General features: G+C 66.4%; 1 protein-coding gene across 4 annotated transcripts; it reads left to right on the top strand.

Annotated features, from left to right (window-relative positions):
• Positions 1-1923: 1923 nt before the first annotated feature.
• DNAJC5 (DnaJ heat shock protein family (Hsp40) member C5) lies at positions 1924-22982 on the top strand. Of its 4 annotated transcripts, XR_008529477.1 has the most exons (6): positions 2499-2634; positions 18788-18905; positions 19403-19616; positions 20056-20227; positions 20311-20377; positions 20641-22982. XR_008529477.1 is itself a non-coding variant. In XM_054577522.1 (5 exons), exons 2-5 carry the CDS (start codon positions 18799-18801, stop codon positions 20742-20744), a joined length of 597 nt encoding a protein of 198 aa, XP_054433497.1. In that variant the 5' UTR covers positions 1924-2019; positions 18788-18798; the 3' UTR covers positions 20745-22982. The 4 variants fall into 4 exon arrangements, 3 of the variants coding, with proteins under 3 accessions (XP_054433497.1, XP_054433496.1, XP_054433498.1); XM_054577522.1 differs by lacking the exons at positions 2499-2634; positions 20311-20377 and adding an exon at positions 1924-2019; XM_054577521.1 differs by lacking the exon at positions 20311-20377.
• The last annotated feature ends 4904 nt before the right edge of the window (positions 22983-27886 follow it).

Genomic DNA, 27886 nt, shown 5'->3' with positions numbered 1-27886 from the left:
AGTCCGAGTGTCTGGTTGCTGTAACAGCTGGTGCAGAGCAAGGCAGCCGCACCCCTGGGGCCGGTGCATGGAGGTCGCCGAGGGGGCCGTGGGCTGTTGGCCCTGTCGGCTCGTGGCCCCGCTGCAGCGCTGGAACCGCGTGAAGATGGGGAACGCCGCCTAGAAGGCAGGTGGCGAGCAGAGCAAAGGTGGGCACAGAGCACCCGGTGGCGGGGGACGGGGGAGGCTCCAGAAGCAGCGGCAGGCCCGCCCCAAGCAGGGGCTCCGGTAGGTTTTCCATCTTTTTTAATTTCTATTTTTTACATTGCCTTTTAGTCTCCTGGCAAGTTTCCAGGGTGCTCTTGTGTAGAGGGTTCAACGCGGTGACAAGGCCTGTCCCCCCGCCTCTGTGACTGCAGCCTGTTAATCCCGTATTTCTTGATGCAAAAACAAACGTGGATGTGGGTTCCCATCCCATTTCCTGTTCCAAAGGTGCCACGCAGGCCATTGCCACGCCCTGCAGTGCCTGCCGTACCCGCCCCTGGGGCCCTGGCCGGAGAGCCTCCGCCCCTTGCTGCCCGCAGCTTCCCAGGGGGCCCGTTCCCAGCGGCCTGCGCGGTCGCAGCAGGGAGCGCCAGGACTGGGAGCACCACCCCTCCTCTGGGGTCAGGGAGCCGGGCCTGCCCGGGGGGTACCAGCGGAGGAAGCCGGTGACTCCCCCCACGAGAATCTCCACGCGACAGTCAACCCCAGAGTGGGCTGGGCAGACGGTGGGGAGACCCGCAGGCAACATTCGCCCTCGTTTATCTAGGAAATGGGTTTCAGGGAGGCTTTGTTAAATGTTTAAATGGCCTGAGGATGAGGGTTAGGGTCCCCTTTTGTAGGGGTACAAGGGTGATTTCGACAGGAGCCAGCCCGGTCCTCCAGGGCCTTGCGTGTCCACATGTTGGGGAGGACATGGTGTTTCCCTAGGTGGCTAATGTGTGTGGGGTGAGCTTTGGGAGCTGGGAGACGGTGGCCAGGGTGGAGCTGAGGGCACCGCTGGGCTGGCCTTGAGGGTGGGGGCTTCCTCAAAGCCTCGGGTGGGAACAGCAGGGTCGGCCACGCCCGGTCAGAGGGCACGAGAGGCACGGGGCCTAACTGTGGCCATTGTCCCCATCCTTCCTGTCTCCTTAGCTCCGAACAGGTTGGCTGTGTTTATAAACAGTTGCAATAGTGTACTTTTTATGTATCACACACCTTGCTCCTTTTACTTTCAGGAGGTAACACAAGTGCTTGTTATTAGGTAGCCCCTCTGTCCATTCTTTTCCTGTATCATTTGGGTGCTCTTGCGCAGTAGGCCCGTTTCCAACGTCACTGTTCTAACGCCGTCGAGAGCAGCCTGGTGTACGTGCCTGTTTCTGTTCGCAGGACGTGTTCGTAGGAAGGATGTCGCCACATCGGCACTGCTACGTCAGCGAGGGGTTCGCTTAGGCCTGGTTCATTCGTTCTTGCTGCTCCCAGCACGATGCTGGGTCCCTTTTGTTCTCTCATTTTTCCTGTGATTCTGGCCTGAAACCTCTCATCCTCTTGAATCAAGAAGCACAGCTATCCACCTGCCTTTTCTTGCAGCCGGCTTGACATTGCGGGGGGTAAGGACCGCCAGGTGACGTCCCGAGCTCTCCGCCCCTTACAGGCCCCGAGCCTGGGACGGGCTGGACCCTTCGAGGGAAGAGGGAACAGCGCGACGGCCGAGGCGGAGGGAGCGGGAGAGGTAGACAGGGCGGAGCCTGGCAGGCAGGCAGGCGGGCGGTGAACGGCAGGACTGCTACGCTCACAGCGAGTCTACCTGGGGAAGCGCGGCGGGCGGGCCGGCCTCCCCACCTTCGCAGCCGGTGCAACCAGCGGGGGTCGCGGCCGCGCGGGGAGGGACGAGCGTGGGAGCAGCTCTCCTGCCCTTCCGCACCGTCGAGCGCGGGCGGCTCGGGGCGGGCGACCGGATGCTGGCGGGGCCCTTCGGTGGCTGATCACGAAGGCAGGAAGTTCCGGCGCTGCGCAAAGGTCAGTCCCACCGCGGCTGCGGAGCGCGGGCGGCCCGCGGCTCGTCTCCGAGCAGCTCCGCTCCCCGTTCTTTGACGCGATCAGTTACTTTTTCCCCAGACTCAGCTCCAGACCAGTCCCCGCACCTTTCTGGGCGGCTCGTCGCAGCGCAGGCCGGCCCACCCGGGATCACCGAGGCGCGGCCTGGCGGCGCACGCTTCCGGCTCCGCCGGGCTGGCTCCTCCCGCCGCTCCGGAGGCCCGCCCACGGGCTGTCACTCGGAGCCACGCCCCCTAGTGGGCGGGGCCTCTGCCTAGCAATCTGGGCGCACGCGCAGTTGGCCCCGCCCGCGGCTACGAACCGGCGGAGCCCACGTCTTTCCGGGGGCGCGCGCGCCGGTGCGGGTGCGTGCGTGAGCGTGCGCGAGCGTGCGTGCCCCTGCCTCCTCTGCCGGTTCTGCTCCCGCGCCCTCGGCCTCTGCCCCCGCCGCCGCCGCCGCCGCCGCCGCCGCTTCTGCCCGGGGTCCCCGAGGCGCACCCCCGGCTGAGGAGCGCGTCAGCCGGCTGACCACCAGCGTCGCGGAGCGGAGCCGCGGAGCCGGCGGACGGACGGGCGGGCGGGCGGGCGCGCGGACAGGTAAGCTCGCGGCGGGCCCAGCGGGCCTCCCGTCAGGCCGGGGCGGGCGGCAGGGCGAGGGGGCGGCGGTGTGTGCTGGACGCCGTGGGGCGACGCGTCTGCAAGGCGCGCGGGGTCTCGGGGCAAGGCGTCTGCGGGGTGTGCGGGGCCTCGGGCCGGGGGGCGGCGCGCCGCAGCCGGAAATGGCGGCGACCCTCCCTCGGGGCTGGGACGCGGGGTGGGCGGGGGCGGAGCTTCGCAGAGGCTGGCGGCGGCGGCGGCGGCGGCGGCGGTGGCGGGGCCGGCGGACGCCGCGGCGCGGAGAGGCCCGGGCGGCCGGGCGACCCCCGGGCGGGCGGAAAGGTGTGCCCGCCGCGAGGCCCGGCCCCACGCGTGCCTCTGTCGAGGTGGCCTCGCGGGGTCGCAGCGCGCGGCGGGCGGGCGTCCGCTTGCGGGTGGGGCCGCGCCCGGGGGACTCGGGCTCCGTCGCCCACCCTGGTCCTGCGAGGTCGGGCGCGCGCGGCCTCCCGCGCCCCCATCGTCCCCGTGACCGACCGGAGGGTCTTCCATGCTGCGTGGCGGTGCCCGCTCCGCCTCTGGCTCTTGTGTTAGGTCTGGATTAAGGACTCTCTGTCTCGTTGCTTAAGCGGATTTCTCAAAATGCGCTCGGTTGTGTCAGACGCAGAGGGAAGCAAGAGTCTCCGCGGTTAGGCCGGATCCGGGACTTTGTAACCAGCTGGTCGGAGCCTCAGCGGTGCCCGGTCTGGATTGGCAGGCGCCTCTGTCCTCACCTGCTTGTGTGTTTAAAAACTATCTCGACGACAAGAACAAGTCGAAAATCGCCCCCTGCGTTGCCGCGGCTGCATTGAGGTTTCCGTCCACCCGCTGCTGCTTCTCTCGTTAGAGGCTGCGATGAGTTCCGGGACTGAGTAGCGTGTCCCGTGGGAGGTGAGAAGAGGAGCCAGGATTTCTGGGCCCCGGAACCCTCATGACCGAGCTCGTGCGGCTTTCCTTTCACCTGGGCCAGGGCCCTGCGGCTCAGGGTGGCTCTGGGCGGCTCCTGGCCAAGCCCAGGGCTGTAGGGCCCGCTCCGGCCTGCTGGGGCCAAGCTGCTTGGGCCCCCGCGGTCACTGTGGGTGGCGTGGTGACCGGCGCTGGGCTCTGAGAGGGGTGCGATGCAGGCCCCCTTGGGCCGAGCACAGGCCCGTGGCAGACACTGAGCCTTGCTGAGGGACCCCTGCGGGTGGGGACCCCCGCCCCTCCCTCCTTGGCCTGTCAGGCCCCGGGCGCAGGTCGGCTTGGCCCGCTCCGCTGCCTCCTGCTCACGGTCCCTGCGGCTGGGGCTCCCCCGACTCCCGACGAGGCTGCCGTGCTCCCAGCGGCCGTGGAGTGTGCTCCTTAGGCTTGGCGCCTCGCTGTGAGGCGAGGTGCCCGGGGAGGCCGGTGGGGGAGCGGTTGCTGGCGGCGGTGCGTGCCCAGGAAATGCTCGTGGAGTGCGTGAAAGCGTGGGCCCGGTGACAGCTGGGGGCAGGCACAGGGACCTGGTCACTGGGCGGTCATCGTGGGCGAGGACCGAGCGCCGGGGGTCCTGGGTTCTGAGGCAGGTCGATGGCAGGTCCCCTGCCCTTTGGGCCAGTGATGAGGCGGGTCAGGGAGGTGTGGGGCCGCTCCGTGAACTTTTCTTTTGCAACTTGTATATTATTTCAAAATAAAAAGATTTTAAAGGCAGACCTGCCACTCGTAATGTGTTTAGCAGTTTTATCTTTGGCAACCCCCCCCCCAAAAAAACCCTCCAGAACCCCCCGTGCCAGCCTTCCAGCCCGGTGACACCCGTCGGAGCAGGTAGGGCGGGGTGGTCCTGCGCAGAGCAAGCCGTTGCCAAGGGCACGCACAGGTGCTGCGGGCGCGGGGCTCTGGAGGCGTGGCCAGACCCCCACCTGCCGCCCACCTCAGCTCAGAGAGAGTGGGCTCGGTGGTGGTTGTAGGGGGACCGTTCGCGTGCGGGGCCGAGCGGGTGCTGCGTGATTCTCGGCCATGTCTGTCCTCGAGCCCCCTCGCTGTCCTGTCCTGTCCTGACCCCCTGCGGCGATCTGCCCCAGACGGCACGTCCCCAGGGCCCAGGCGCGAGGGGCGCAGCGGCCCCGGGCGCAGGCATCGGTGGACGAGCAGCAGAAGTGAGCGAGGCTGGGGTCGCGCTGCAGAATTGTCTCAAAAGCGAGAGTTTGCTTCTGAAGTCAGAGGGCGGGTGAGCGTGAGGCGCACACAGGGACAGTGGTCCCGGCAGCTGGGGGGCAGCTCCGGACGCAGCCCCTCCCTGCCTGCAGAGACGGGTGGCCGCCTGGCCAGCAGCCGTGGGAGCGAGGACAGCCTGCGCCTCGACGCCCGCCCTCTCAAGACCCCTGTTGGTCACAGCCCCGTCGCCCTCACACACGCGGCCGCTGCTCCCTCCCGGACCCCGCCGGTAGCACCCCCAGCACCACGGCTGGACGCAGGCGCAGGCACAGTCATCTGCGCGGGCTGGCCGCCACCCGCGGTCACGTTATGCAGCCCTGTAACGTGAGTCATGAACGGTGTGCACGTATGTGCTCGTCTTCCAGGCGGTTTTACAGAACATCAGGAACACAGGTGCAGGGCAGCGCCCTGGCTCGGAGCTCCTGCGGCACAGCAGGGCCCAGCAGGGCCGCTTCTCGGCGGCCAGGCTCCCGGAAGAGACACGCCCTGTGTCTTCACAGGTGTGGGGAGGGGACTCTCAGCTCCCCAGGGCGTCCTCGGGAGTCGCTGTCGCGGGTGGAACCCTGTCCTGCGAAAGCGCGGCTCGTTGGCCTCTTCTAACTGAATGGCCAGGTCAGAGTGTAGGCGGCTGCAGAAACCTCCTGCTGGGTCACAGTTCTCCCGCCTGTCTGTCCATCCGTCTGTGTGTCAGCGGAGTCCGTGCTGGGCTTTCCGTCCCCAAAGGGGACGGGGCTGGGACTCTCGCGAGGAGGCCGCCCCACCACATGAGGGTCGGGAACTCCCCTGCTTGCAGCGGGGCTGGCGAGTCCAGGGAGTGGGAAGGGAGAGGCTCCTTGGCAGCTGCCCCCTGGATGTAAGGACCGAAGGTGCTGAAGGCGGTGACAGTTTGTCTCATGGGGGGTTGCCTCGCCCGCCCCGACCCCAGGGCCGCTCTTGGACAGTGACGTCCCCTGAGAGGATTTGCAGCTAGTCAGTGAGCGGTCACTTGGGAAACTTCAGGGTTAGGTTACCAAACCGCCTTTAATTTCGTTTTTGTCTCTGTTCTTTGGACTAATTTTGTGTACGTGAGTTCTGCCTCAGTTCTTGGTACTGGCACAGAATAGGTTCAGGTCTTCAGCAAAGAAAATTGTTCTAAAGTCTAAGACTTTTGCAAACGTATTGGGAGTTAACACTGAAATTGCAGAAATTGCATCTCATTCCTGAAGAGGGAAGTGCCAGTGAGCCTGGGTTTTGTCACTGAAAATGGCGCCTCGGGCAGTTCCCCTTTGGGGACTGATCTGTGTGCCTTGAGGGCTCCCTTCCTTCCAGAGGCACCATGCGTGCGTTTCCAGAAGCAGTTTTAAAACTTGGTTCTGTGGCAGGAATCTTTGTTTGTTAAACCTGTGATATTTTAAATAACGTGCAATGTGGTGAGCGATGGGGACTGTTCCCCGAATGTGTGTGAATGAGCCTTAGTCATCATCATGGACTATTTGAAATTTTATTGTCCTTCTAACCAGCAGACACGGTGGTTTCCACGATGAAATGTGCAGTGGTGTGGTGTCTCCTGCTGCGCTCCCAGATACTCTGCCAGTTGGTTACAAAGTTGCAGCTCTGGGAGTCAGAGGATCGGAATGCTGAGGCGCCAGCCGCTCAGCTGCGCCCCGCCCTGGCTCTCCAGAGGGACGGTCCCTTAGAGTGGTTTCTGGCCCATGGAGGGGAGCTGTGTCCCGTGGAGAGGGGCTGTGTCGTTGTGACACCCGGAGAACCAGAGCCTCCTGTCTCACGTTGACCCTGCGTGGCTTCCAGGGCCAGGCGCCGAATGTGGGTGCTGGGGCCCAGGAGCTCGCCTGCACCCTGCCCTGCGGGGCCACCCGCCCGCCCGGCGTCTCCTCCTGCCTCTGCTGCTGAGGGGTCAGTGGGGAGCGGGTGCTTGCTTTTCAGAGAGGCTGCCCCGGTTGACTTTTCTGCGTTAAATAAGAGTGTCTTTCCTTGTGAGAGGGTTTCTCTAATGACAGATTCTGGGTCAAATACGGCAGACTGTCGTCTTTGCCCTGTGTCCCCAGGTGTGCGGTCTGGCAGCCCGGCTGCTCTTCTCCGCCCCCCGGGGGCTGGGGCACCTCAGGCCTTGGTGCTCCGGTCAAGATAAAATAGCAGTTTAGTTACAAATAAACGCAAGAGCTTAGTTTAAACGGACCTTCTTAAATTCATGGAATCAGCCAGCATCTCTCTTTTCTAACCCCTCACCTGAGGACGCCTTTCATTGCTGGGGGGAGGGGCGCGTAGTGGGAGAGAAGCTCCAGTCGGTCGCCTCCGACGTGCCCGGTGTAGGGGTCGTGCCTGCCCAGCCAGGGACTGACCCGGCAGCCTGGGCATGTGCCCTGACCAGGTGTCAGACCTGCAGCCTTTCAGCCATGGGACAGTGACACCCCCCCACCCCGGGCCAGGGCATGAAGCAGTTCGTTCTTTTCTTTCTCTTTTTAGGATTTTTATTTATTTTTAGAGAGCGGGGAGGGAGGGAGAAAGAGAGGGAGAGAAACATCTGCTTGTGGTTGCCTCTCGTGCGCCCCCTGCTGGGAACCTGGCCCGGGACTCAGGCCTGGGCCCCGACTGGGGATCGAACCGGCGACCCTTTGGTTCGCAGGCCGGTGCTAGGTCCACTGAGACGCACCAGCCGGGGCTCGGAAGTGCTCCTTCGCGTGTCCAAGGACAGGTGCTCCCTGTGTGGAGCGGTGCGCTGCTCATGAAGCTGCCTGGAGGGGCCACCCACCCCAATAGGAGCACCGTCGGCGGGCCCTGCTGCCGCCGCGGACAGGCCTGTGTGGCGCCGCGCCCGTCCGCCCCGGCCCCTGGCGCCGCCTCGCACGGTCGCTGTTGCCCAGTTGCAGAGGTGAGGAACCGCAGAGCTGCCTGTCTTCTTAGCACGAAGGTGTGGTGTTGAAGAGCACACACAAGCAACACCCTCGTGCACAGGAAAGCGACCACACAGGACTCAGAGCCCTTCGAGCGCTGGTGTGCTTTCCTCTGGCCCCGCTACCCGGTGCGGCGACCCGGCAGGCACTGCATCCGCTGCCTGCCACACTGGGCTCGTCCTTTGCGCAGATCTGGGTGCGACAGGACGGCTGGCGCGTCGTCGGAGGGTCTGTGCTGGTGGCTGGGCAGGGACGCAGAGAGGCCTGGATGGCTGGCACCCCGAGGACCTGCTCCCCTGTGGGTGGGGAAACAGGCGGACCCTCGCGCGTGCCTGTGCTTCGCGCCCCGTCCCTGCAGCCTCAGCCGGGTTGCAGTCACAGTGTGGTGGCGCCGCCCTGGGTGCACCTCTCGCTTCCCCGCCCCCGGGTGCCGCTCCCTGAGGGGGCCGGCGACCTTCGCCCTGTCCTCGCTCACCACGGCCCTCTGGCTGACGGACAGCTCGCCTCTGGCCCCTGCTGGTCACAGACCCAGAGTGTGGCGCAGCGAGCAGAGCACAGCCTCCCCGAGTTGGGTGCCGGCCCCCAGCGTCGTGAAGACAGATGTCCCCTTAGAAGGGAGAGGGCCTTTGACACCCCAGGGGTGTGCGGCAGTAACACCGGCGGCGTTCAAGTGGAGAGTCTCATAAGCCGTAGCCAGTGTGGCAGGTTTTGTCTACACGTGTGTCTGTTCTCATGTAAAAAGTAAGGAAAGGGCTGACCCAGCACCTGTGCAGGCGAAGCGGAAGGTGCAGAAGATGATGCCTGTGCTCCAGCCAGGGAGGGGCTGCCCCCTTTGCACGGCTGCCGCTGAGAGCCCGCCGATGGCAGGGTGCTCGGGAGTCCGCTGTGCGGTCAGCCACAGCCCGGCCGCTCCCGGCGCGGCGCCCGCGGGCGGGTCACTCGGTGCCCCCCACCCGAGTGAGCTCGCAGGCCCACGGCAAGGTGGCCCGTCCCCCTTGGATGGGGTGGCGATGAGGCGCCCCGTGACGGCCCGGTTGCTGAGCCGCGAGGGGTTCCAGCCCTGCCGCCATCCCCGGACGGGCGCCCGTCGGGGAGGCCTCTGGCACGCGTTCAGCAGGGGCCGGGCCACGCGGCGAGCTCCTGACCCGTCAGCGCTGTGTCGGTGGAGCCACCGCAAGGACGACAAGTGCTGCCCCCGCGGTGGTAAGGCTCCCCGTGCCACGTGGCGGGTGCGCCTCGGCCGTGGCTGCAGACCGGGCCCTGTGGCTCCGGGCCGGTCGCTGTGTCGTCAGGGGCCGTCCCCTTGGCCGTCTCCCCAGGGGCCTCCCAGGTGCGGCCATGGCCAGGGGGTGCCCACTGCTCCCAGTGGCTGTGTCTCGGGGCGCGTGCCTGTTGTAGGCGCCCGAGGCCCCGCGGCCTCGTCTGTGGCGTTGACCAGCTCCGGAGTCCGCCGGCCCTCTCGGCGCACGCAGTCCCCCCCGCGGAGCGGCGCGGTCGCCAGGGGGCGGGTCGCTGGGCGCCGCGCTGGGCGGGGGCTCTCCTGCAGCGTCGAGTCAGAGCCTCAGCCCACGCCGTCCCTGAGTGGCCGCGAGCGCGTCCACGTGTTGTCTGCGGTTGAGACGATTTCCAGATAACGAGACGTTCCTCCTGGTGGTGCCCACGAGAGGAGACCCTGTGCCGGGTCGCCCGCTGCGCTGTGCCCTTGCTGCGTGGCCCACAGCCCTGGGGCGGCGTGCCTGCCTGCGTGGGGAGTGCCCAGATGCGCGGGGGGCGGGGTGTGCCCCGGGGGCCCTGCCCTCGGGACGGATCCCCGTCTCCACTGTCCAGTGCCGTGTTTGGATCTGGAAGTCAGTCAGGGTTTTCTGGAAGTTTCGGTCGGGACGGTTGCGTCCCAGAGCAGAACCTCTCTCCCTTGTCGTGCGAGGGCGAGGCCTGGTGGGTTCCAGGGCCGGGGCCGCGGAGCGTCCCGTGAGCCCGGCGGCCACGTGGCGGGGGAGCGTTTTGGGGGCGAGGGTCCTTTGACACGGGGACCAGACCTCATCTGTGTCCTCGGCTCACTCCCCCGCTGGGGGCGCCGCTGATGACAGGACGGCCGTGGGACGTGGCGGGGGCTGGCGCCGCGGTGGCCCGGCCACAGCCCCTTCCTCGGACGCAGACGCACGTCCACGGTCACAGGCTCGACGCCCAGGCGTGTGTTCCCTTTGGCTTCCTGTGCCCTGTGCGTCGGGGCCTTTGGCGCGCCCTGGGTCCAGGCCTCTCCCCTCCTGGTGCTTCCTGCTCCCTGTGAGTCACCGGGCCCGAGTCACGGGGCAGACGCGCTTCCTCTCAGGTTCCTTTCAGCCCCAGGCCCGTGATGGGAGGAGGCGGGTGAGCAGCTGCTCTTTGAGGGGGGGCACCCCTGGCCTTTACTTGGGTCCGCGCGCGCTTACGCTTTGCAGGCTGGCTGAGGGGGCGGCCCGGTGCTGGGTTCCCGGCTCGCGGGCCCTCGGGGCGAGGAGCAAAGGTGACGTCCAGGGCCGCCTGCTCCCAGGGACCTCACGAGCCCTTTCCATCTGACACTTCCAGTTTGCAGGTGCTGCCGCGGCGCCACCCCTCCCTGCCGCCCCTTTGTTGACTCTTTATTTGGGAGTGAACGTTGAGCTCGGAGTGGTGCTCACACCCGGCTCCCCAGCCTCCTGGCTAACCCTTCCCTGCCCTCGGGCCGCGCGCCCCCTGGCGGGCGTGGCAGCGCCTCCGTGAAGGGCCCCCGGGGGCTGGAGGCAGCTGCTGAGTCCCGCTGCGGTGCTCTCAGCCGAGGTTCCCTCCTGCAGGGCTGGGTCCTCCCTGGGGGCTTCCCTGGTCCTCGCTCTGTGTCACCTGCCACTGTTTCCTGACTCCTCACCCCACGAGTGACCTTTGTCCCATCCCAGCCTAACCGCCACCCTTGGTAGCTCTCGCTCGCCATGGTCTCCCTATGACATGACTTGGTCCTGCTGTCTAACCCTCCTTCTCCTCCTCCTCCTCCTCCTCTGACATTTTGGGGGTTTTGGGGGGTCTTTTTTTGGAGTCTTGTTTGTCCTTTACCTTTACACTGTTGCGGCAGAGAGGTTGACATTCTTTTTTGTGACCATAGACTTGAACTTACTTATCTGTGAGTTTATTGTTCAACTCTTACTTTCACTTCTGGAAACTGTCGTTTGCAGCCCTGAGGCCTGGCTCCCTGCCCGTGTCCGGCCACACTCCTGAGCCAGCCACGGAGGCTGGGAGGCCGGCCGGGGGTGGGCCCGGTGGCCGGAGGCCCCTGCCGCGCCCCAGGGACCGTGTGGACCACAGGTTGGCCCTCACGCTGCTGACCGGCGTCACCCAGACTCCAGGCTGTGAAGCCGGGGCTCGGGACACGGGGCAGGTCCCTGTGCCGAGGAGGTGCGGCCCGTGGGGCCCCCGGCCTCCCGGTGGCGCGTGGTGACAGTGGTGTGGGGTGGTACCCGCGGAGGGTGTGCGCTGGGGCAGCAGAGGGCCCGGGCGTTTGGTAAAAACTTTTGAGACAACCTCAGAGAACTTCAGAGGTTTTGAAGAAAGATGCTAAGAATGGAACAAGACACCTTTGACCCTGGAACACGTGGAGGTTAGGGACGCTGGCCCCCTGCTGCGCAGCGGAGAGCCCCTCCTGCCTGCAGGCCGCCGTCCACACCCGGGGGCTCCCTGCCGCGGCGTGGGCCTGGGCAGTGTGGTGTGAGCTTCACGGGTCTGTTGAGAGCCCCGCGTCCACGCGGACCCCACGCAGTTCCAACTGTGTCGTTCTTGGTCGAGGGTCAGGCGCCTGCAGTGAGCTGGGGCGCGTGGGGCTCCTGGGACCGCGGTGCTGGGCACCTCGTGTCCACGTTAGCTCCAGACGAAGTGGACTGCCTCTGAGTGGCAGAACCTTAGAAGAAAGTGTAGGACAGTTTGCTTTTGACCTTGAGATTGAGAAGAATTTATCAAATGGAAAGAAAGACGGAGAAGATGGGTAAGTTCACTAGGATGTGCATTTGTCACGGAACCGCTAAGACGCCGTGAGGGGTGCTGCCGGCTGCGTCCACCTGCTCCTGAAACGGCCACGGGGCAGGTTTTATGTTTGCTCTTTGTAAGATTTTATTTATTTGTTTTAGGGAGGAGGGAGGGAGAGGGAGAGAAACATCCCGGTGCGGCTGCCTCTCGCGCGCCCCCTGCTGGGGACCTGGCCTGCGACCCAGGCCTGGGCCCTGACAGGAATCGAACTGGCGACCCTTTGGTTCTCAGGTTGGCCCCCAGGCCTCTGTGCCCCACCGGCCAGGCCAGGTTTTATGTTTTTTACCATGACAGGAAAGTCTGAGCTCGCATTCTTCAAAAGACACCATCATGAGTGGAAAGCACTGGTCTAAGACCTTTGTGGCTTTTGTCACCTGCAAAGGGACTGGTGTCCTGGACACGTGGACAGCCTCGCAGTGGCCGGCAGGTGCGCCGAGAGCGCCTGGCCTCCGCCACCCGGCGGGGGCTGACTCTGGTGACGCGGCGCCCCCGTGCGCGGGCGCGGGGTGGGGGGCAGGGCCCCGGTGTCCCTCGGCGGGTCCGCGCCGCACCTGCTCCTGCCGAGCTGTCCGTGGTGCGGGGCCAGGCTGTGCTCCTCCAGTTTCCGAGGGCACAGGCTGGTGCCCGGCTCGCTGGGGAAGCGAGTCACGGGAAGTGCCGGGGCGAGCCCGCATCCTGCCCGCTTTTCCTCGTCAGCAGTCGCCCAGGAAAAGGCACGTCTTCGAGGCGCTGTCTCTGCAGTCCGTGCGGGGCCCCCGGGCCTGGCGCCCCCGGGCCTGCCTGTCGGCAGCTTCCCTTCGGGACGGCTGTGCCCTCCGTGCGGGGGCTGAGCATCTCCGGGCCGCGTGGGGGCAGCCGTGTCGCGTGTCCTGTGGCGTCTCCAGCTGTGTTGCGGCTCCAGTCGGTGACCGTTGCCGGGGTCACCCGTGTGGTTTCCCGGGATGGGTGGGAACACGTGTTTACCAGCAGGTGTTCCCGGGAGCACCCTTCTCTGGGACAAGCGCTGCGGTCGCTGGGCCTGTAAGGAAGGTCCAGGCACGTCCAGGGGGCCGCCCCGTTCTGCGTCCCCCGGCGGCGGGCGGCGGGCGGCGCTAGACAGTCTCCCTCCCCAGCTCTTGGCGTTGCCGCTTGTTTAGAGCTGTTGCAGCAGGTGTGTCTGGTGTCTCCGGCGGGTCTCACGGGAGCTTCCTGAAGGAGGGGAGCCTGCCACCGCCTCACCCTCTGCTGGCCGTGGGGGTGCGGGGTCGGCTGCGCTCTGCCCAGAGCCTGGCCTCGGGCCTCGGGCGACTCGCTCCTCAGCAGCGGCCCAGGGCAGGGCGGGGGCAGCAGGGCGGCTGGGGGCGATGGGGGCCGCCGGGCCGCCCCGGAGCGGGCACGGGCGTCGGACCAGGCCGAGCCTCGCAGGGAGCCCACGGGAGGCTGTGCAGCGCTAGGCCGTTTTCTTACGCTCAGAAAAGCGAAGCTGAACAGTGTCTAGGGAGCGGCGTGAGGGGTCGTTCTTCTAAAGCAGTGATTTCAGCCAGGTGGACGCAGGAAGCGTCGAGGTCTTGGCGAATTTTCCAGTTTTAAATTGAAGGGTGGGAACATGGTGTTTATCACTGTGTGTCGCGACTTAACACGCTGCATATATTCCTTTGCATGTGTAAACTTTCCTTATTAAAATAGAACAAAAACAGGCTTACTTTTAAGATATTTTCAAACCTGCACATCCAAAGTTGGCACGTGGCTTTTCCCCAACAGTGGGTTGAATTCAGCTCTGTGTGCGGCACCCTTGCTGCGCGCTGAGGCCGCCCGCGGACACGGGTCGGAGCACCCGGCCCTCCCCACCCACCATCCCATCCGGGGGCACGGCCACCGCGTCCTGCTCCTCCGCTCGCTGCGAGGCCCGCGGCTTTGAGGACGGCGTGGCGCGTGCCAGGCGCTTCACGAACGTTTGTGGAACCGACAGGCGGCCCAGACAGATGCTTGGGGACGCGCCGCAGATGGCAGCGGGCTCTGCTGGGGGGCGGGGGGCAGCAGCTGGGGGGCTGCTCAGGGGCCGGCGGGGGGAGCCCGTCGCCAGGGCTGGCGGGTGGGAGAGAGTGGCAGCGGGCCGGTGACTGGAGCGGAGATGAGCCTCAAGACCCCCCCCACCCTCGGGGCAGCGCTGTGGGGGGGCCGCCCCGCTGGGGGCCGCCGGGAGGGCGAGCGGCGGCTCGGGGTGGCAGCCGCACCAGGACGCACTGCACTTTGCTCTCAAAGACGCGACGCCCCTAAAGCAGCGCCAGCCCGAGGACTGGCCGGACCCTCCTGGAGCGAAGGCTGGGAGTGGGCCCGTGGCGGGGCCGGAAGTGTCTTTGAAACTTAATGCGACAGGTTTAGGTAGCGCGCAGGATGGTGCGGCGCCACTTCAGACGCGGGGCTCACCACCCCAGGAAATAGGGCACAGGGACGTGGGAGGGTTGGGCTCAGCCGGAGACCGGTCGCCGGCTGAGCAAGTGGGGATGCTGCGGACCTCGAGGCTGCCGGCAGGGACGCCTGGGATCGCTCGGAGCCGCGCGCTGGGGAGAGGGGGGCAGCGGGGCAGCGATGCGCCTCCTCCAGTCTGTCCGGTGACTTTGTTGTTAAGGTTTTATTTTGAGCGGGGGAGAGGGAGGGAGAAAGAGGGAGAGAAACATCCATGTGTGGTCACCTCTCGTGTGCCCCCTGCTGGGGACCTGGCCTGCGACCCAAGCCTGTGTCCTGACTGGGAATCGAACCGGGGACCCTTTGGTTTGCAGGCGGGCGCTCGATCCACTGAGCCGCGCCAGCAGGGGCTGTGGGTAATGTTTTAAGATGGTCTTTTTCTTTCCTGTTGGAAAAATGTTCATTTCTTCAAATCATGAAGACATACTTGTTCATTATAGAAAACAGGGAAAATAAAGTATTAAGTTCTCAAAGGTTGGTTTTAAGGATTAAAAACCTTGCAGAACTTTCTCCCCTCCACTGCCGCTCCCCTCTGCCAGCATCGCCGTCCCTCGGCCTGAGCGAGACCCTCCGTTTGCGGGTTGAGTTGCGGTCACAACACTGTGTCCCCACTGAACGTGGAACTGGAAAGTGTGCGTCGCCTGGCAATGGTCGGTTCCGCGCTGGAATGCCCGCTTCTGAAATGTGTGTGAAAATAGTGTGGGAACGTAAATTTAGCGATTTCTGCGCTTGGACAGCATTTCTTCCATTCTGACACAGACCGTAAAATGCCGCTGGGAATCCTGTTCGTAGCAGCTATTTTTTTCTTACAGAGCCAGACATCGTTTGCGGCTCCGTGACTGCCGATGCCACAGCAGCAGGTGGACGTGGCTGCCCCAGCGAGGGATGGGGACAGCAGCCGGTTCTGGGGGCGGGCAGTGCCATGTGCTTCCTGCGAGTTTCTTGTGTCTGACGGGCTCTGAGGACAAATACCTGCTCGCTCTCAACGCAGGCAAAACTGGCGGACAGCGAACGGCGCCACCCCGGCTGCGTGTACGCGTGAAATTGCGTGACAGACTGCGTGTCACCCTGGGGCCTCAGTTTCCACATTTGAGCTTCCTCTCAGCTCCTGGTCATTTTCTCCCATTTTAAACGGACCTTTCTCTCAGTTGGTTGCACTCTTCGCCTCCCGAGTTCCGGCTGCGCTGGTTTCCTGAGAGGGTGGAAGCTGCCTTTCTCGGGGCGTCTCTGAAGCTTCGCCCAGAGAGCTCCTCCCGTGGAGGCGGTGGGTCGCCTGCCCTCGGCGCCCGTGGGGCAGGGGCAGCGCGGCTGCTCCCGGCTGGACCGTGCGCCGCTGTGCGAGGCTGGCTCCTGGCGATGCGCCGGACGCGGCCGTTGCCGCGGACAGCACTGCGTTGCGCTGTCCGCCTCACAGGCTCCCGTGGCCTAAACCAGCCGAGTACATAACCACGAACTGGCCCAGTAATTCACCGCTAATTGTAATTTTAATTGAGATAATTACAGGCTCGTGTGTCACCGTAGGAAGTAACCCAGGCACCGCCCAGTCCCCACCGACCCAGCTCACTCCCGCCCCCCCCCGCCCACGCGGAGGCCACCGCAGCTGCCAGTCTCGCTCAGGGCTCCCGGTTTCCCTCTGACGTGCGCGGGTGTGTCCCTGCTGTGGCTTCTGGCCGTGCGGTCTGCATGTCCACCGCGGGGACGATGCGGACGAGTCTGAGGCGCGGGCCCTGCTGCTGCCCGGTCCCGTGGCCCCCTCCCCATCAGCTGGAGACTCGCGTGCTCCGGGCCCCCTGCCGCCGAGCGGCGCAGGCGGTCCCTTTGGTTGAAGGACGTGGGACTGCTTCCGGCGGCTCGTTTGCTGTGAACCTTCGTGCCCAGGATTCAGCGTGAACATGTTCTCTCTTCTCTCAGATAAGCCTCCCGGGGCTGGAATGCTGGGCCCCGCGTGGGCGTGCACTGGCCCCCCTCTGTCCCTCTGCCCACGCCCGGGCCGCGTGCACCGTGCTCTGCAGGCACCTGCCTGGGCGGGAGCTCCTGGTGTGGCCCTCGAGTCGGCCGTCCGTTTGTGGGTGCCAGCAGCTCGAGCCCCGGAGCTGAGCACGTCCCGCTGCAGAGAGAGACCTCTCGTGTCTGCCCAGCGCTCAGGAGCGGACTCCTGGGGTGTTCCCGGAGGTTGGCTGTGGCCACCTTGGTGGCGTGTCGAGGTGGGCGGGGGTCTCTCTCGTCAGTAAGCGCCACGCCGGGCCGTGGGCCCGCTGGGCCATGCGGTGAGGGCAGGCCGCCCTCCTGGACCTCCAGGCCGCGCTCAAGGGCGGCGGCACCTGCCCCGTCAGCACGGTGACAGCTCACCGGCGCTGCGCCCCTGCCGGCGCCTGCTGCTGCTGAGCTGCCCGGCCCGAGCCGCCCCAGCAGACCCGTCCCAGGCCTCACGTCGCACGGCCAGCAGAGCCCGCACCTTTTCATGGACTGTGGCCGTCTGTCCATGTTCCGTGTTTGGATCTTTTGTCCATTTTCGTAAGTGGGGGTTTTGTCCTGCCTGAGCTGTGTCCTTGTTGTCCACGTGTTGGGGGTGCGAGTTGCTTCTCAGGCGGCGGTGACGAGTGCCCGGGCTCCTGCTCAGCAGCGCGCCCTGTGTGTGGGCGGCGGCCTCCGGCCCTCGCTGATGGGCGCTGACGTGGAGCACGTCCTGAGCCGGCGCCCTGGCCCCCGGCTCGCTCTCCTGTTGGCGTCACTGTGGCTGATGCAGGCCTAGCGCCTTCCCATGTGCGTTTTGAAGTCAGTTTGTCAGTTTCTATAGAGAAGAGTTGTGATTATGTTGAGCTTATGGGCTCATTTGGAGAGAATTGAGTTCTGAATGTGAGCTTTCTAAACCATGAATCTGCTGCATCTCTTACTTTTTTTTTTTTTTTAAGGTTTTTATCTATTTTCAGAAAGAAGGGAAGGAGAGAGGGAAATGTCCCCGTGTGGTTTGCCTCTCGCGCACCCCCTGCTGGGGACCTGGCCCGCAGCCCAGGCCTGCGCCCCATCCGGGGATCGCACCGGCGGCCCGGTGGTTCGCAGGCGGCGCTCTGTCCACGGAGCCGTGCCGGCCGGGGCTTCTCCTCTTTTAGTTGTTTCCTTTCTCTTGGTGGTGTGTGGTTTTCAGGGTAGAGTCTTGCGTTTTCCCTCATTATGTAACGTTATGGCCCTGGACGCTGCTGCCAGTGAGGTTTCTACGTGTGGCTGTGCCCCCTTGGTTGCAGGGGACATGACCCAAGGCTCCCCAGGGGACGCCTGCAGCCGCAGGCGCGCCGGGCCCTGTCAGCGTCACGTTCCCTCCCCCACGGGCGTCTGCGGGGAAGCCCGGCATGCGAGGCGGCCCAGCGAGAGATCAGCCACAAAGACGAGCGATGAAGCAGGGCGCGTGGCGGCCCACGGCGGCGACACTGGTGTGAGTGGCTTTGGCATCACCGTGAAGCAGGACGTTTCCATCCCTGCTGCCTGTTTCCGGGCCCGGAGCTGCCCGTGGCCGCCGCCGCCGCCTGTGCCAGGGCCCCTCGCGCTGCGTCAGTGGCCGCGCCTGTTGGCACCCGGCCTCTCTGGTGGTCACCTGCTCTGTCGTGCGTGGATTTTTGGATTTTTGGATTTTTGCCCTTGGTTATTTTTTCCTTCTGTTTCTGTGGGCTTTGCCCTGACTGTTTTCTAGCTTTACAAGGTGACACCTTAGGTCTTGACTCATGTGTCCTATTTTCTTATTATTCATTCAAAATATTTCCTGATTGCCCTCGCGATTCCATCCTTGAGCGGCAGGTCACTCAGGAGCAGGCCGGCCCAGCCCCTGGCCGGGCGTTTGGGTGGCCGGAGCGCCGTCCAGAGGCACCAGGGTTGTGGGCCCAGCCCGGCCCAGCGGGGGCGGCCGCGGTGCAGCCGTGAGGGGAGCAGCAGATGGGCGCTTCTCTCTCCTTGAAGTCATAAGTTTCTTTTAAAGTATGTTGTTTAATATGAAACAACTTGAGGTTTTCTTAGCTATCTTAAGGTGGGTTTTTAATTTGAGTCTTTGAGGATCAGGGGACATACTGTGTCCTTTTAAGCCACTTGACTTTATTGAAACGTGTTTTCAGGTTCAGCTTGTGATGCGCCTTGCTGGTTTTTAAAACGTGCCTTATGTATACATGTTGGTGCCACGCGAGTGTCAGGTCACCGGTGGCTGATGGCGTCGCTCGGTCGTCAGCGCCTCGGCATTCAGTCTGTCTGGTTGTTCCGTCAGGTGCTGAGAACGGGGTGTTGTGCTAAGATTTCTGCAGCGGTGGGGTTTCTCGCCCCCTGTAACTCCGGTTCATGCGTCCTGAGAGCCGGTCTTTTTTCTAAACTGCGTGTCTGCGGGCAGCTTAGAGTTGGGTCTTTCCTGCTCATTTGTTCTGACAGCCTCTTTTCTTTGGGCTTTTCAGCCACACCTCTTCGCATTTTTCACTCAGTGGCTGCCCTAGGGGTTGCAGGGAACCCACTTAATTTTGCAGTCGACTCTGGGCAGCGGAACGGCAGCCCCCCGCATGCCCAGCTGGCAGCGCCTGTGCCCGCTGAGCCCTCTCTGCCCCCCGCAGGCTCGCCGACCATGGCCGACCAGAGGCAGCGCTCACTCTCTACCTCTGGGGAGTCGCTGTACCATGTGCTGGGGCTGGACAAGAACGCCACCTCCGACGACATCAAGAAGTCCTACCGGTACGAGATGCGGCGGGGCCCCTTGGGCAGGAGCCGCGCTGGCCGGCCGCCCTGCGATTTCGCTTTTTCCTGCCGACTCGGCCGTCAGCAGCTTCGTGTGCGCGTGGTGTGCGCGTGGTGTCCCTTACGGCTGAGAGTTGTTACAGTGAGGCTTTACAGCCTGCCTGCCTGGAGCAGACCGTCCCGCGGGTGCGCAGGTCTGACCGCTAAGCAGGGGGTGTTGGCTGCTGCCGGCTGACTCAGCTCCGCTCCCCGCGGTGGTGACCCTGTGCCCGCCCTCTGGCAGCCTCCCGTGTGCAGTTAGCCGCTTGGCCACTAGAGGTCAGCGCAGGGTCTGCCTTCCTGCTGCTGGGGGTTTGAGATGACGGCCCAGGTCTCCTTGGGCCCCCGACCTTCCCGGCCTCTGCGCGGGGGGGGGGGTGCACGTCCCTGCCGCTGGCACCTGCACACCGCGGGTCAGCGGGAGGCGTGAGACAGCACGCAGTCTCCATTTGCAGGAAACTGGCCTTGAAGTACCACCCCGACAAGAACCCGGACAACCCCGAGGCCGCGGACAAGTTCAAGGAGATCAACAACGCGCACGCCATCCTCACCGACGCCACGAAGCGGAACATCTACGACAAGTACGGCTCGCTGGGCCTCTACGTGGCCGAGCAGTTTGGAGAGGAGAACGTGAACACCTACTTTGTGCTGTCCAGCTGGTGGGCCAAGGTGAGGGCGTGGGGCCAGGCGTGCGGGCAGCGGGCGCCCGGGGTCCTCACGTGGTGCGTGTGCGGGGCTGGGGGCGGCGTCCCGGCCCTGCCCATGTGAGTGTGGGCAGAGCCGCCTGCCGGTTGTCACGGCGCTGGCCCAGAGTCGCCCTGAGTTCCTGGAGGCCATGGGGATGCCGGCCGCCTGGGCCGGGCACGTGTGTGGTTACTGGGAAGACTTGTGTGAGATCTACCTGGGAGAGTTGGGGTGTAGGCACTCGTTTTGCTTTTTAGCACCCCCTTCCTTGCTTGAAGCTGCCTCTTGGGGGAGGGCGTGGCAGACGGCCCGCCTCTGCAAACCGTCCTCTTGCGCCCAGGCCCCGCCTCGCTCCTCGACCCAGAGGAGGGACGCCCCGGGCGGGTCCCTGGCCTGCGTGCCCACCAGCTTCTCTCGCCCGTAGGCCCTGTTCGCCGTCTGCGGGCTCCTCACCTGCTGCTACTGCTGCTGCTGCCTGTGCTGCTGCTTCAACTGCTGCTGCGGGAAGTGCAAGCCCAAGGCGGCCGAGGGCGAGGAGACCGAGTTCTACGTGTCCCCCGAGGACCTGGAGGCGCAGCTGCAGTCGGACGAGCGGGGTGAGTGTGCCCGGGCCCCGCCGGCGTGCGTGGGGCGGTGCCAGGGCGGGCCCTCAACCGCGTGCACCTGTCTTGTCAAACAGGCGGGCACTGACACGGTGCCGGGATGTGTGTGTGGCGGCTGGGCCCGTTGGGAGCGTGGACTCGGAGGTAAAAGCAGGTGCGGGGGCTGTCCCCGCCCGCCCGTGCGGTAGCCGTAGTGCTGGGGGCGGGCCGCGGGCCGGCGAGGAAGGCCCTGCTGGGGGAGGTCACAGACAGCCTCCCCCCTCCGAGCGCTTGTCTTTCCCCTCTGACCCCGGCAGAGCGGCCGGGTGATGGAGCGCCCTCGCCGGAGGGCGTGTGGGGGGCGGCCCACGGTGCACGCGGGAGACCGCCGTCCTCGTGCGATGAGCACGCGTGTGATTGCTTTTCAGAGGCCACAGACACGCCGATTGTCATACAGCCAGCGTCTGCCACAGAGACCACCCAGCTCACGGCCGACTCCCACCCCAGCTACCACACTGACGGGTTCAATTAAGCTCAGCGAAGCTGCGACTCGCGGATCAGTCAGCGCCCGGCCACTCCGACCTTAGAACCATGAACTGCAGTCCGGGAGGCGGGGAGGGCGCCGCTCTGGCCGCAGGGAAGGGGCCCCTCCTGCCTCCGTGCCCGCCCGCCCGCCGACCCCCGACACGTGAAGTTCGTAGCATGCAGTATTTAAAGCAGTTTAGCTACGGTCGCCGTCCTCTGTTTTTTCCTTTTCTAATAGCATGTGTGGGGTTCTGTTCCATGTCTGTCTGTGTTGTGGACGTGCCGCGGGGTGACCACAGGGACCGGATGGCCGCGCCGCCCGGGGCCGGCGGTCAGGCTGCTGCAGCGAGTTGGCCGTGTGGCGTGGGGTCCCCGCTGCCCCCGGGCTGGGGCAGGGGCTGCTGTGGAGCTGTGGGGTCCGGTCCGGCCCGGCCGCGGGGCCGCCGGCAGCCTCTGGACTCGCTTGCTGGCCGGGAGCTGAGCGCGTCCCCGGGCGCTCTCACCCCCGCAGGCGTTGGCAGCAAGGACAGTGTGTGCAGGTCAGGCCTGCCTCGGGGGCGTGCATCGTGGGCGTGGCCCTGCGGTGCGTGCGCGTGTGCGGGGCCTGCGGGGGGCCGCGGCCCTGAGACCGCCTTCTCTGCCTGTGTCGGCCTGAGTCCCCCGCGCTACGGCGTGTCCCTCAGCCCGCAAGCTGGGTGACGGCCACGTCCCAGCGGTCTCCCCTCCCTCCTCTGCGTTGCCTTCCACGCTCCTGCAGGCCCCCGCTAGTCGTTGTCGGGCTGAGGGTCCAGGCTGCTGGTGGCGCCTGGCCGCCCGGCCTGCGCTCTGCTTCCGGAGCCCCTGCTCGCCCCTCCTTCCACTGCTCCCCGGCCAGAGCCAGCGACGCCAGGGCCCTGGGGAGGGGCCCGCTGGACCAAAGGCCGCTCTGGCCGGGGAGCCCCGGGTCCCTTTGCTTGTTAGCCCCTCACTGCTTTTTCGGGCGGTGCCTCCCGTGAGCTGCTGGGAGGCGGCCGTGTGTCTGTCCCAGAGCGTGCGAGGGGTGCCCTGCTGTGGGGACGGGGGAGCGTGGGCCTTGTGTCGGGGCGGCAGACTCAGCGAACCCTGCCCCTGGCCTCAGAGGCCCACGCGGCCCCCACGGGCCCGGTTTCTGCAGAACAAACCTAAGAGCTGCCGCTGCACATGCCTGGCCGTGCAGGAGAGTGGGGGGCAAGCGCGGGAGGCTGGGCGGCAGCGTGGTTCCCCGCGTCGGACAGACCAGAACATGCTCCTGAGGCCGCTGTCCTCGCCCGCCACTGGGGCCACGCAGACGGCAGGCTCAGCGGGCGGGCGGGGCAGGAGGGCACGGCCACTCTGCGGGCAGCACCGGGGCTCGGGTGCCATCCGGTCCCGCTCGGGGGGTTGTGCACATTGGATGACCGTGCGGACCCGGTGAGGGGGCAGCTCTGCACTGTGAGGCCGTGCGAGCCGGCGGCCGGCACCGGGCCTCCCCGGCAAGGAAGAGACGCGCGGTTGGACCCCCTGGCACGAGGGAGGAAGGAGGACAGGCTGCGTCCGCCCCGGGGATGCCTCTGGGAGTCACGTGGGACATGAGTTGTTTCCCCCGAAGGACCAAGCACCCGCTTGCAGTCACGTGTGTCAGGCCGGGCACCGCCTGCGCAGGGGCCGTGCTGTTGCTGGCCAGTGTAGGCCCTGCCGGGCGTCGGCCAGCTGTCCACCTTGCGCTCGGGATGGGGAGCTCCCCGGGGCCGGGGGTGCTGCAGGCGTGGCAGCAGCTGGTGGGTCAGGTCTCTGCGGCGAGCCCTTGTTTTCTGTGGCCTGTCTCCCTGGTGAGCAGAGCAGTGGAGGCTGGGGGGGCACCCTGTTCATGTGCCGAGTGGGGGGCGAGCCTGTGCCTCACTCCAGGGCTGCCCAGGGTGGTGGCCGTGTGTGGCCGGGGCCAGTGTCCGACGGCAGCTAGTGAGTGTGGCCCGGGCGTGTTGGGGTCTGTTTTGCCAAAGGCAGGGCTGGCCAGAGGTGGCAGGCGTGGCAGGCGCCTCAGGGGTCCGGCAGTGCTGCCCGTGGCTCCTGGAAGCGCACGCCAGGCACCAGCGGGCGTCTGGTGGCAGCTGCTGGCGTGGAGGTCTCTGTTGCGCTCAGTGATGTGGTCTCGTCTCGTCTTCCTTTTGGCTCTGTCCTCGTGTCAAACTGCTTTAGGCGCTGCTGCTCCGCGGGGCCCGGCTGGGCGGGCGGCGTCCCCCGCTGTGGGTCTCGGGCTTCCCCGCCGGGCTCCTGCAGGGGGCGGGCGCTGCCGAGGCCGTTGGTGGTGTTCTGACGTGGGCGGGCGGGCTGTGCCAGACCGGCTGGGGCCTGAGGGAGGGCCCCTGGGGCCACCGGCTGGGGGGGGGTGTCGGGGAAGGCAGGGGAGGGGCGGGGTTGCCCTCCCCCCTCTCAGCTCGCCCTCCCAGGGGCCGGTGGTGACAGGTGAAACCAGGGGCCGATCGCATTCCTTTCTTGTCTTCTGAGCCGTGAACCCATGTGACACAGGACTGACCTGTTTGTTTCGTTACTTTGGTTGCGACTCTCCTGTGGGACTGGCAGCAGCTGCCGTTCCACAGTCTTTACCCGCACGGCTGGCGCCGCCTGTGCTGTGGGTGGGCGCGGTGGGGGCGTCTCCGTGTGTGCATGTGTGTACATGTGTGTGCCACGCAGCGCACGTGGCTGCTGCTGTCCAGTGGCAAAGCAGCAAGTACAATAAAAGGCGGCTCCACAGTGGTCTCTGTTTCTTGGGGAGTCTGAGCAGGGGAGGGTCCCGTGAGCTCGGGCGCCCGGAAGAGCCGCAGATGCGGCCACGTGGACGGCAGGGCCGGGCGCCCCTCCCCAGGGTCTCCGCTGGCGATCGCCTGGCCCGCACGTGAATGTCCCTGGGCGACACCTGGGAGGCGGTAGGAACCCTTTCCTGGGTGGAAACTTTGAAACCAGTTTTCTAAGCATCTGATACAATCAGCGTTCGAAACCCTCTCCGTTGGGACCACGGGTCAGCGGGAGGGGGGGCCACGCCCCACGCTGCTTCCCTGGAAATGGATTGGTGTTTCACGCTAAGTGAGGGGAGGCGGTTTGCACTGAAACACATTTATGTTGTTTTTTAAAACTAAGTGCAATGCATGGAAGGCACTGTCCGCGCTGGTTCTGTCCTGTAACGGGGACCCCACAGAGCCGAGGGCCCGGCTGTGGGGCGGGGGGCTCCCCACGGCGATCTCCATCTTGTATGTCTGGATGTCGACTTAAGTAAAGATAACTGTTGTAAAATAAATGTTTTCACTGCAGACCAGGTGTGCGTCTTCCTTCACGGTCCCTGAAGAATCCCGTTGGGGGCGGGTGTCCTGCTGAGGGTCTGCCAGCCCTGGGGGCTGGGAAGTCGCCGCCCTCTGCCCTCTGCCCTCTGCCGTCCCAGCGGGGACAGACCTCCCTCCCCTCGTGTGTAAACACGGGGCGGGTCCTGGCGCTGTCCCCTTCCCAGTCGCACAGAGGCTGCAGCGCCTCCCTCCCTCCCGTCGCTGTTGGCTGTTGGCGTCCATTCCCCTGGGTCCCCCGGCTCAGACTCACTCCGCCTGCCTGCGTCCTGACCCGGGGTGGGCGGGCTGCTGCCTCTGGGGGGGGCCGTGCGCCCCCTGCCCTCGGCGGGAGGGGCCCCGAGCTCAGGAGGCCCGTGGGTTGCGGGCAGCGGCTGCCTCGGGGGTGGGCACCAGGGCTTCCTCTGGGCCCTTGGTCTTAGCTCAGTGCAAGGCAAGAGCATTCTGAAAACCTGGAAGCTGCCTAAAAATGCTAAGTAATGGAACAAACACCTTGAAACAAATCATTGGGACATACGAAACAGGAAGTTTGGTGTAGGCTTCCCGTTCCAGGAAAAGTGACTGGAAGCCAGGTCGGCGCCCCTCCCCCGCCCGCGGGGCCTCCGCTCCGGTCCTCCGCTTCCGCCCGTGCGCACACGCCGCCCCGCCCCCGCCCCCTCACACACGCCTCGGAGTCCGTGTTCGTTCGGTGCAGTTTGGTTTTTAATCCGCCTCGGCGACTGCATGCAGGTCCGGGCCGTGCATTTTCCCTGTGGCGCTGTGTCCCCGGCAGGTGCGCCGCGAGCACGCGGCCCGTGGGCGCCACGGTTGGACTTGAGCGGGGCGGCCACTGCCCGGCTCCGGCGACCTCAGACGGGACTCCTCTGGGCTGTGTCCGTGTTTTGAGGGCGCCTGTGCCCCGGGCGGGGATCCCCGCGCGCCCTCCCCTCCGCCCAGGGGCACAGCCCGGGAACCAGGTCACCTCCAGCCGCAGGCAGGTGCCGTCGCCTCCTCCGGGCGCCCGCGTGGGCGGTGCCTGCCGGAAGCTCCGCCCCCACCCGCCCCGCCTCCGGTGTCTGCGCCGGCCCCTGGGCTCTCGCGCGCCAACCCCAGGCTCCCTGGGCCCGACCCCTCGGTGAGCCGCCCCCAGAGTAGCCCGAATCCGCCCCCGGGTCTGCGTCCAACGTCCCTGCGGGCTGCGCCTCGCGGCAGCATAACCGTCAACGTTTGATGTGGTTCATTCCGGGAGCTGGAGGGGACGGCTGGCGAGTGTCCCCGCACAGGGGTTTCCGCAGCGGGGACAGGCAGGGCCCTAGGAGCCGGAGCGCCGAGGATGCGCGAGGACTTGCTCAGTAACCACGGCAGGACACGGGGAACCGGGCGACCGGGCTCTTCGGGGTGTGCGGCCAGGGTCCCCAGTGTCGCCCGCCTGCGCGCGACGCAGCTTCTCCTTAGCCCCGCCCCCGCCCCCAGAAGCACGTACAGAGGCAGCTCCCGTGTCCTCAGCCCCCAGCTAGGCGCGCGAGGTCCCCGGATCAGCGTTAGCAACTCCACCGATGGGAGACCCCGTGCCCACCAGCGCGTCCTGGTTCGGGGCCTGCCCCCCTTGGCGCCGCGACTCCAAGTCCCAGAGGAGTGGAGCCCCTGCGGCCGGTCCCATCAGGAAACCAGCCCTGCTGGGCACCCCGGCTCAGCTGGGGGCTCCCCAGACCTTGAGGAGTGTCTGATGCCCCCACACGGGATCCAGCGCCTTCTCCCTCCAGATGCACAGTCCCCTGGCTGTCTTGGTGGCTGGCACTTAGATCAGGTCGGACTGGGGTGCACGGAGATCAGGGTGGTCAGAGCCAGAGCTGGCCCCACAGCTAGACACGTGGCACTGGGTGGCTCTCGGGCCCCCGCTGGAAGCCGATTGGCGAGCGGAGGCACCAGGTGATCCTCGCCGGGCCCTCGCTGGGAGTAGGCCCAGCCCTGAAGTGGCCATTGCTCCCAGCCCAGACCCACCTGGGCCCCATCCAGTGATGGTCACAGCCTGGGTCCCCACAAACCCACAGGCAAACGGTCCAGTTCGTGCTCTCCTAACCCAAATACGGCCAGGCCTGCGTACCACCCCCTGCCCCTCTGAACCCTATGCCCCCTCCCCTCCTGCACCCCCAGGCTCCCGCCTCTCAGCTGGGCCGTGGAGCACCTAACACCCGGCCCCTGGCCTCTGGCCTGGCCCAGGTCCAGCGCAGAAGGTCCTCTCCGCCCTAGGACTCCCCCACTGCCTTGGGCTGCATCAGGCTGTGGGGCCCGGGAACCCGGTGTTGGGCGGGTGACCCCCTGGTGGGGGCCCAGCTGAGGCTCCACGAGGCCCGACCAGCCCTCCAGACCCCACTGCCAACAGCACGTGGGCACACGTGGCCTGCGTGAGTCAGCGTGACGACCGCCCGGGCCTCCTGCGGGGCCCCGGCCGCTCCCCTGCCCAGAAGCGGCGGCGCAGGCTTCCTCACACGGTGGCAGCCGCCGCTGGGGAAGAGGCAGCACCTCCTGGGCTGACGGACCTGAGACGGACCCTGGGACACCATTCTCAGGCCGGGCAGTCCTGGAGGCACGGCCGGCGCGGCAGCGGCGCGCCCCCGCAGGCGACCTCTCGGCCCCGCCCCGCGCGCCCCAGGGGCTTCTGGACCAGGACGCAGGGGCTGCCGCCACCCCCGGCCGACGGGCCCCTCCCAGGCCCTGCAGCCCCTCCTCTCTCCTCCGGGCGAGAGGCGCGCAGGCGCCCAGGGAGGCAGCCGCGGGGCCCCCTGGCTCCCCGCCCCGAGCCGGTCCATCGAAGGTCTGTTGAGTGGGCTCGGCCTCCCCCAAGGACGCCACTGGGTCTTCCGCTCACCCTGGACCCTCGGCGTGTCCCGCAGCTGCTCCGGGACAGCCCCGGACCTCGGATGCTGGGGCTGGGAGGCTCCCACGGGCCAGAGGAAGTACCCCTCCTCCCACTGGCCCCCAGAGACCCTGTTTGGAAGGTGACCCACTTGCACCGCCTCACAGGGCCCCGGCAGGAAATGGGCCCAAGAAGTCCCCTGGCCTGTGGCCCGGCCTCCCGGAGCTGCTTCTGAGGAGGGGACCCAGCTGGCGGAGGCTGCCCTCCCCCCGGGTGGGGGCAGCAGGGCCTTCCTGAGGGCACACGCGTGCACGGGCGTCCAGGACGTGCCCTGCTGACGTGTGATGGCACGAGCGTGGGCAAGTGGGGTTTGTTTCCTGGGAGCCGGTCAGCCTCTGGCTGGGCTTTGGGGGACCCTCCGAGGAACGAGCTACCCCTGGCCGGCTGCGCTTGCATGGGTCAGCCCGGTCCTCACCCGGGAAGACCCAGCCAGGCAGAGCAGCGCCGTCCCCGCCCTGCGACCCGCTGCACCCGCGACCGTGGCCGGGCTCGCTGCCGCCTCAGGTGCCCAGCGGCAGCACCAGAGCCCGGGAAGGCGTGGCCGCAGGCCCGGGACGGGGAGCACTCACCACGCGGGAGAAGCCCCTGGGCTGACAGCTGGCCGCGCCCTGGTCCTCCATCACCGGTGCCTGGCCACCCCTCGGACCAGCCGCCTGCTTTTATCTGCCCGCCTTTGGCCTGGCCCCCACCCGATGACTTCCTGTCCCCGCCCCACCTCAACCTTTTCCATGACAAGGGCTTTGTGGGGGGTGGGGGAACCAAGGGGACCAGGAGGACAGGAAAGAGGCCAGAGCCCCAGAGCCTGGGCTGGAGGGAGCGGAGGGGGCCGGGGCGCTGACGGCCCACCTGCAGCAGCCCCGATGGCTGTCTGCGTGGTCTCCCTCCCCCAGGCAGGCCTGCCGCGGAGAAGCCGGCCCCCGCCCC

This window comes from Pteronotus mesoamericanus, unplaced genomic scaffold, assembly GCF_021234165.1.
Source record: "Pteronotus mesoamericanus isolate MK-2021 breed Mesoamerican mustached bat unplaced genomic scaffold, CSHL_Meso_final contig_436, whole genome shotgun sequence".
Classification (NCBI taxonomy): Eukaryota; Metazoa; Chordata; class Mammalia; order Chiroptera; family Mormoopidae; genus Pteronotus; species Pteronotus mesoamericanus.
Note: the sequence above shows the minus strand (reverse complement) of the source record. Positions and strands in the feature narration are given on the sequence as shown.

Bases quoted from the DNA above. Each gene is read 5' to 3' on its own strand.
- DNAJC5 (XM_054577522.1), top strand. From the start codon at position 18,799: ATGGCCGACCAGAGGCAGCGCTCACTCTCTACCTCTGGGGAGTCGCTG. The intron at 18,906-19,402 runs GTACGAGATGCG...CTCCATTTGCAG, and splicing joins GACATCAAGAAGTCCTACCG to GAAACTGGCCTTGAAGTACC. The intron at 20,228-20,640 runs GTGAGTGTGCCC...ATTGCTTTTCAG, and splicing joins GCTGCAGTCGGACGAGCGGG to AGGCCACAGACACGCCGATT.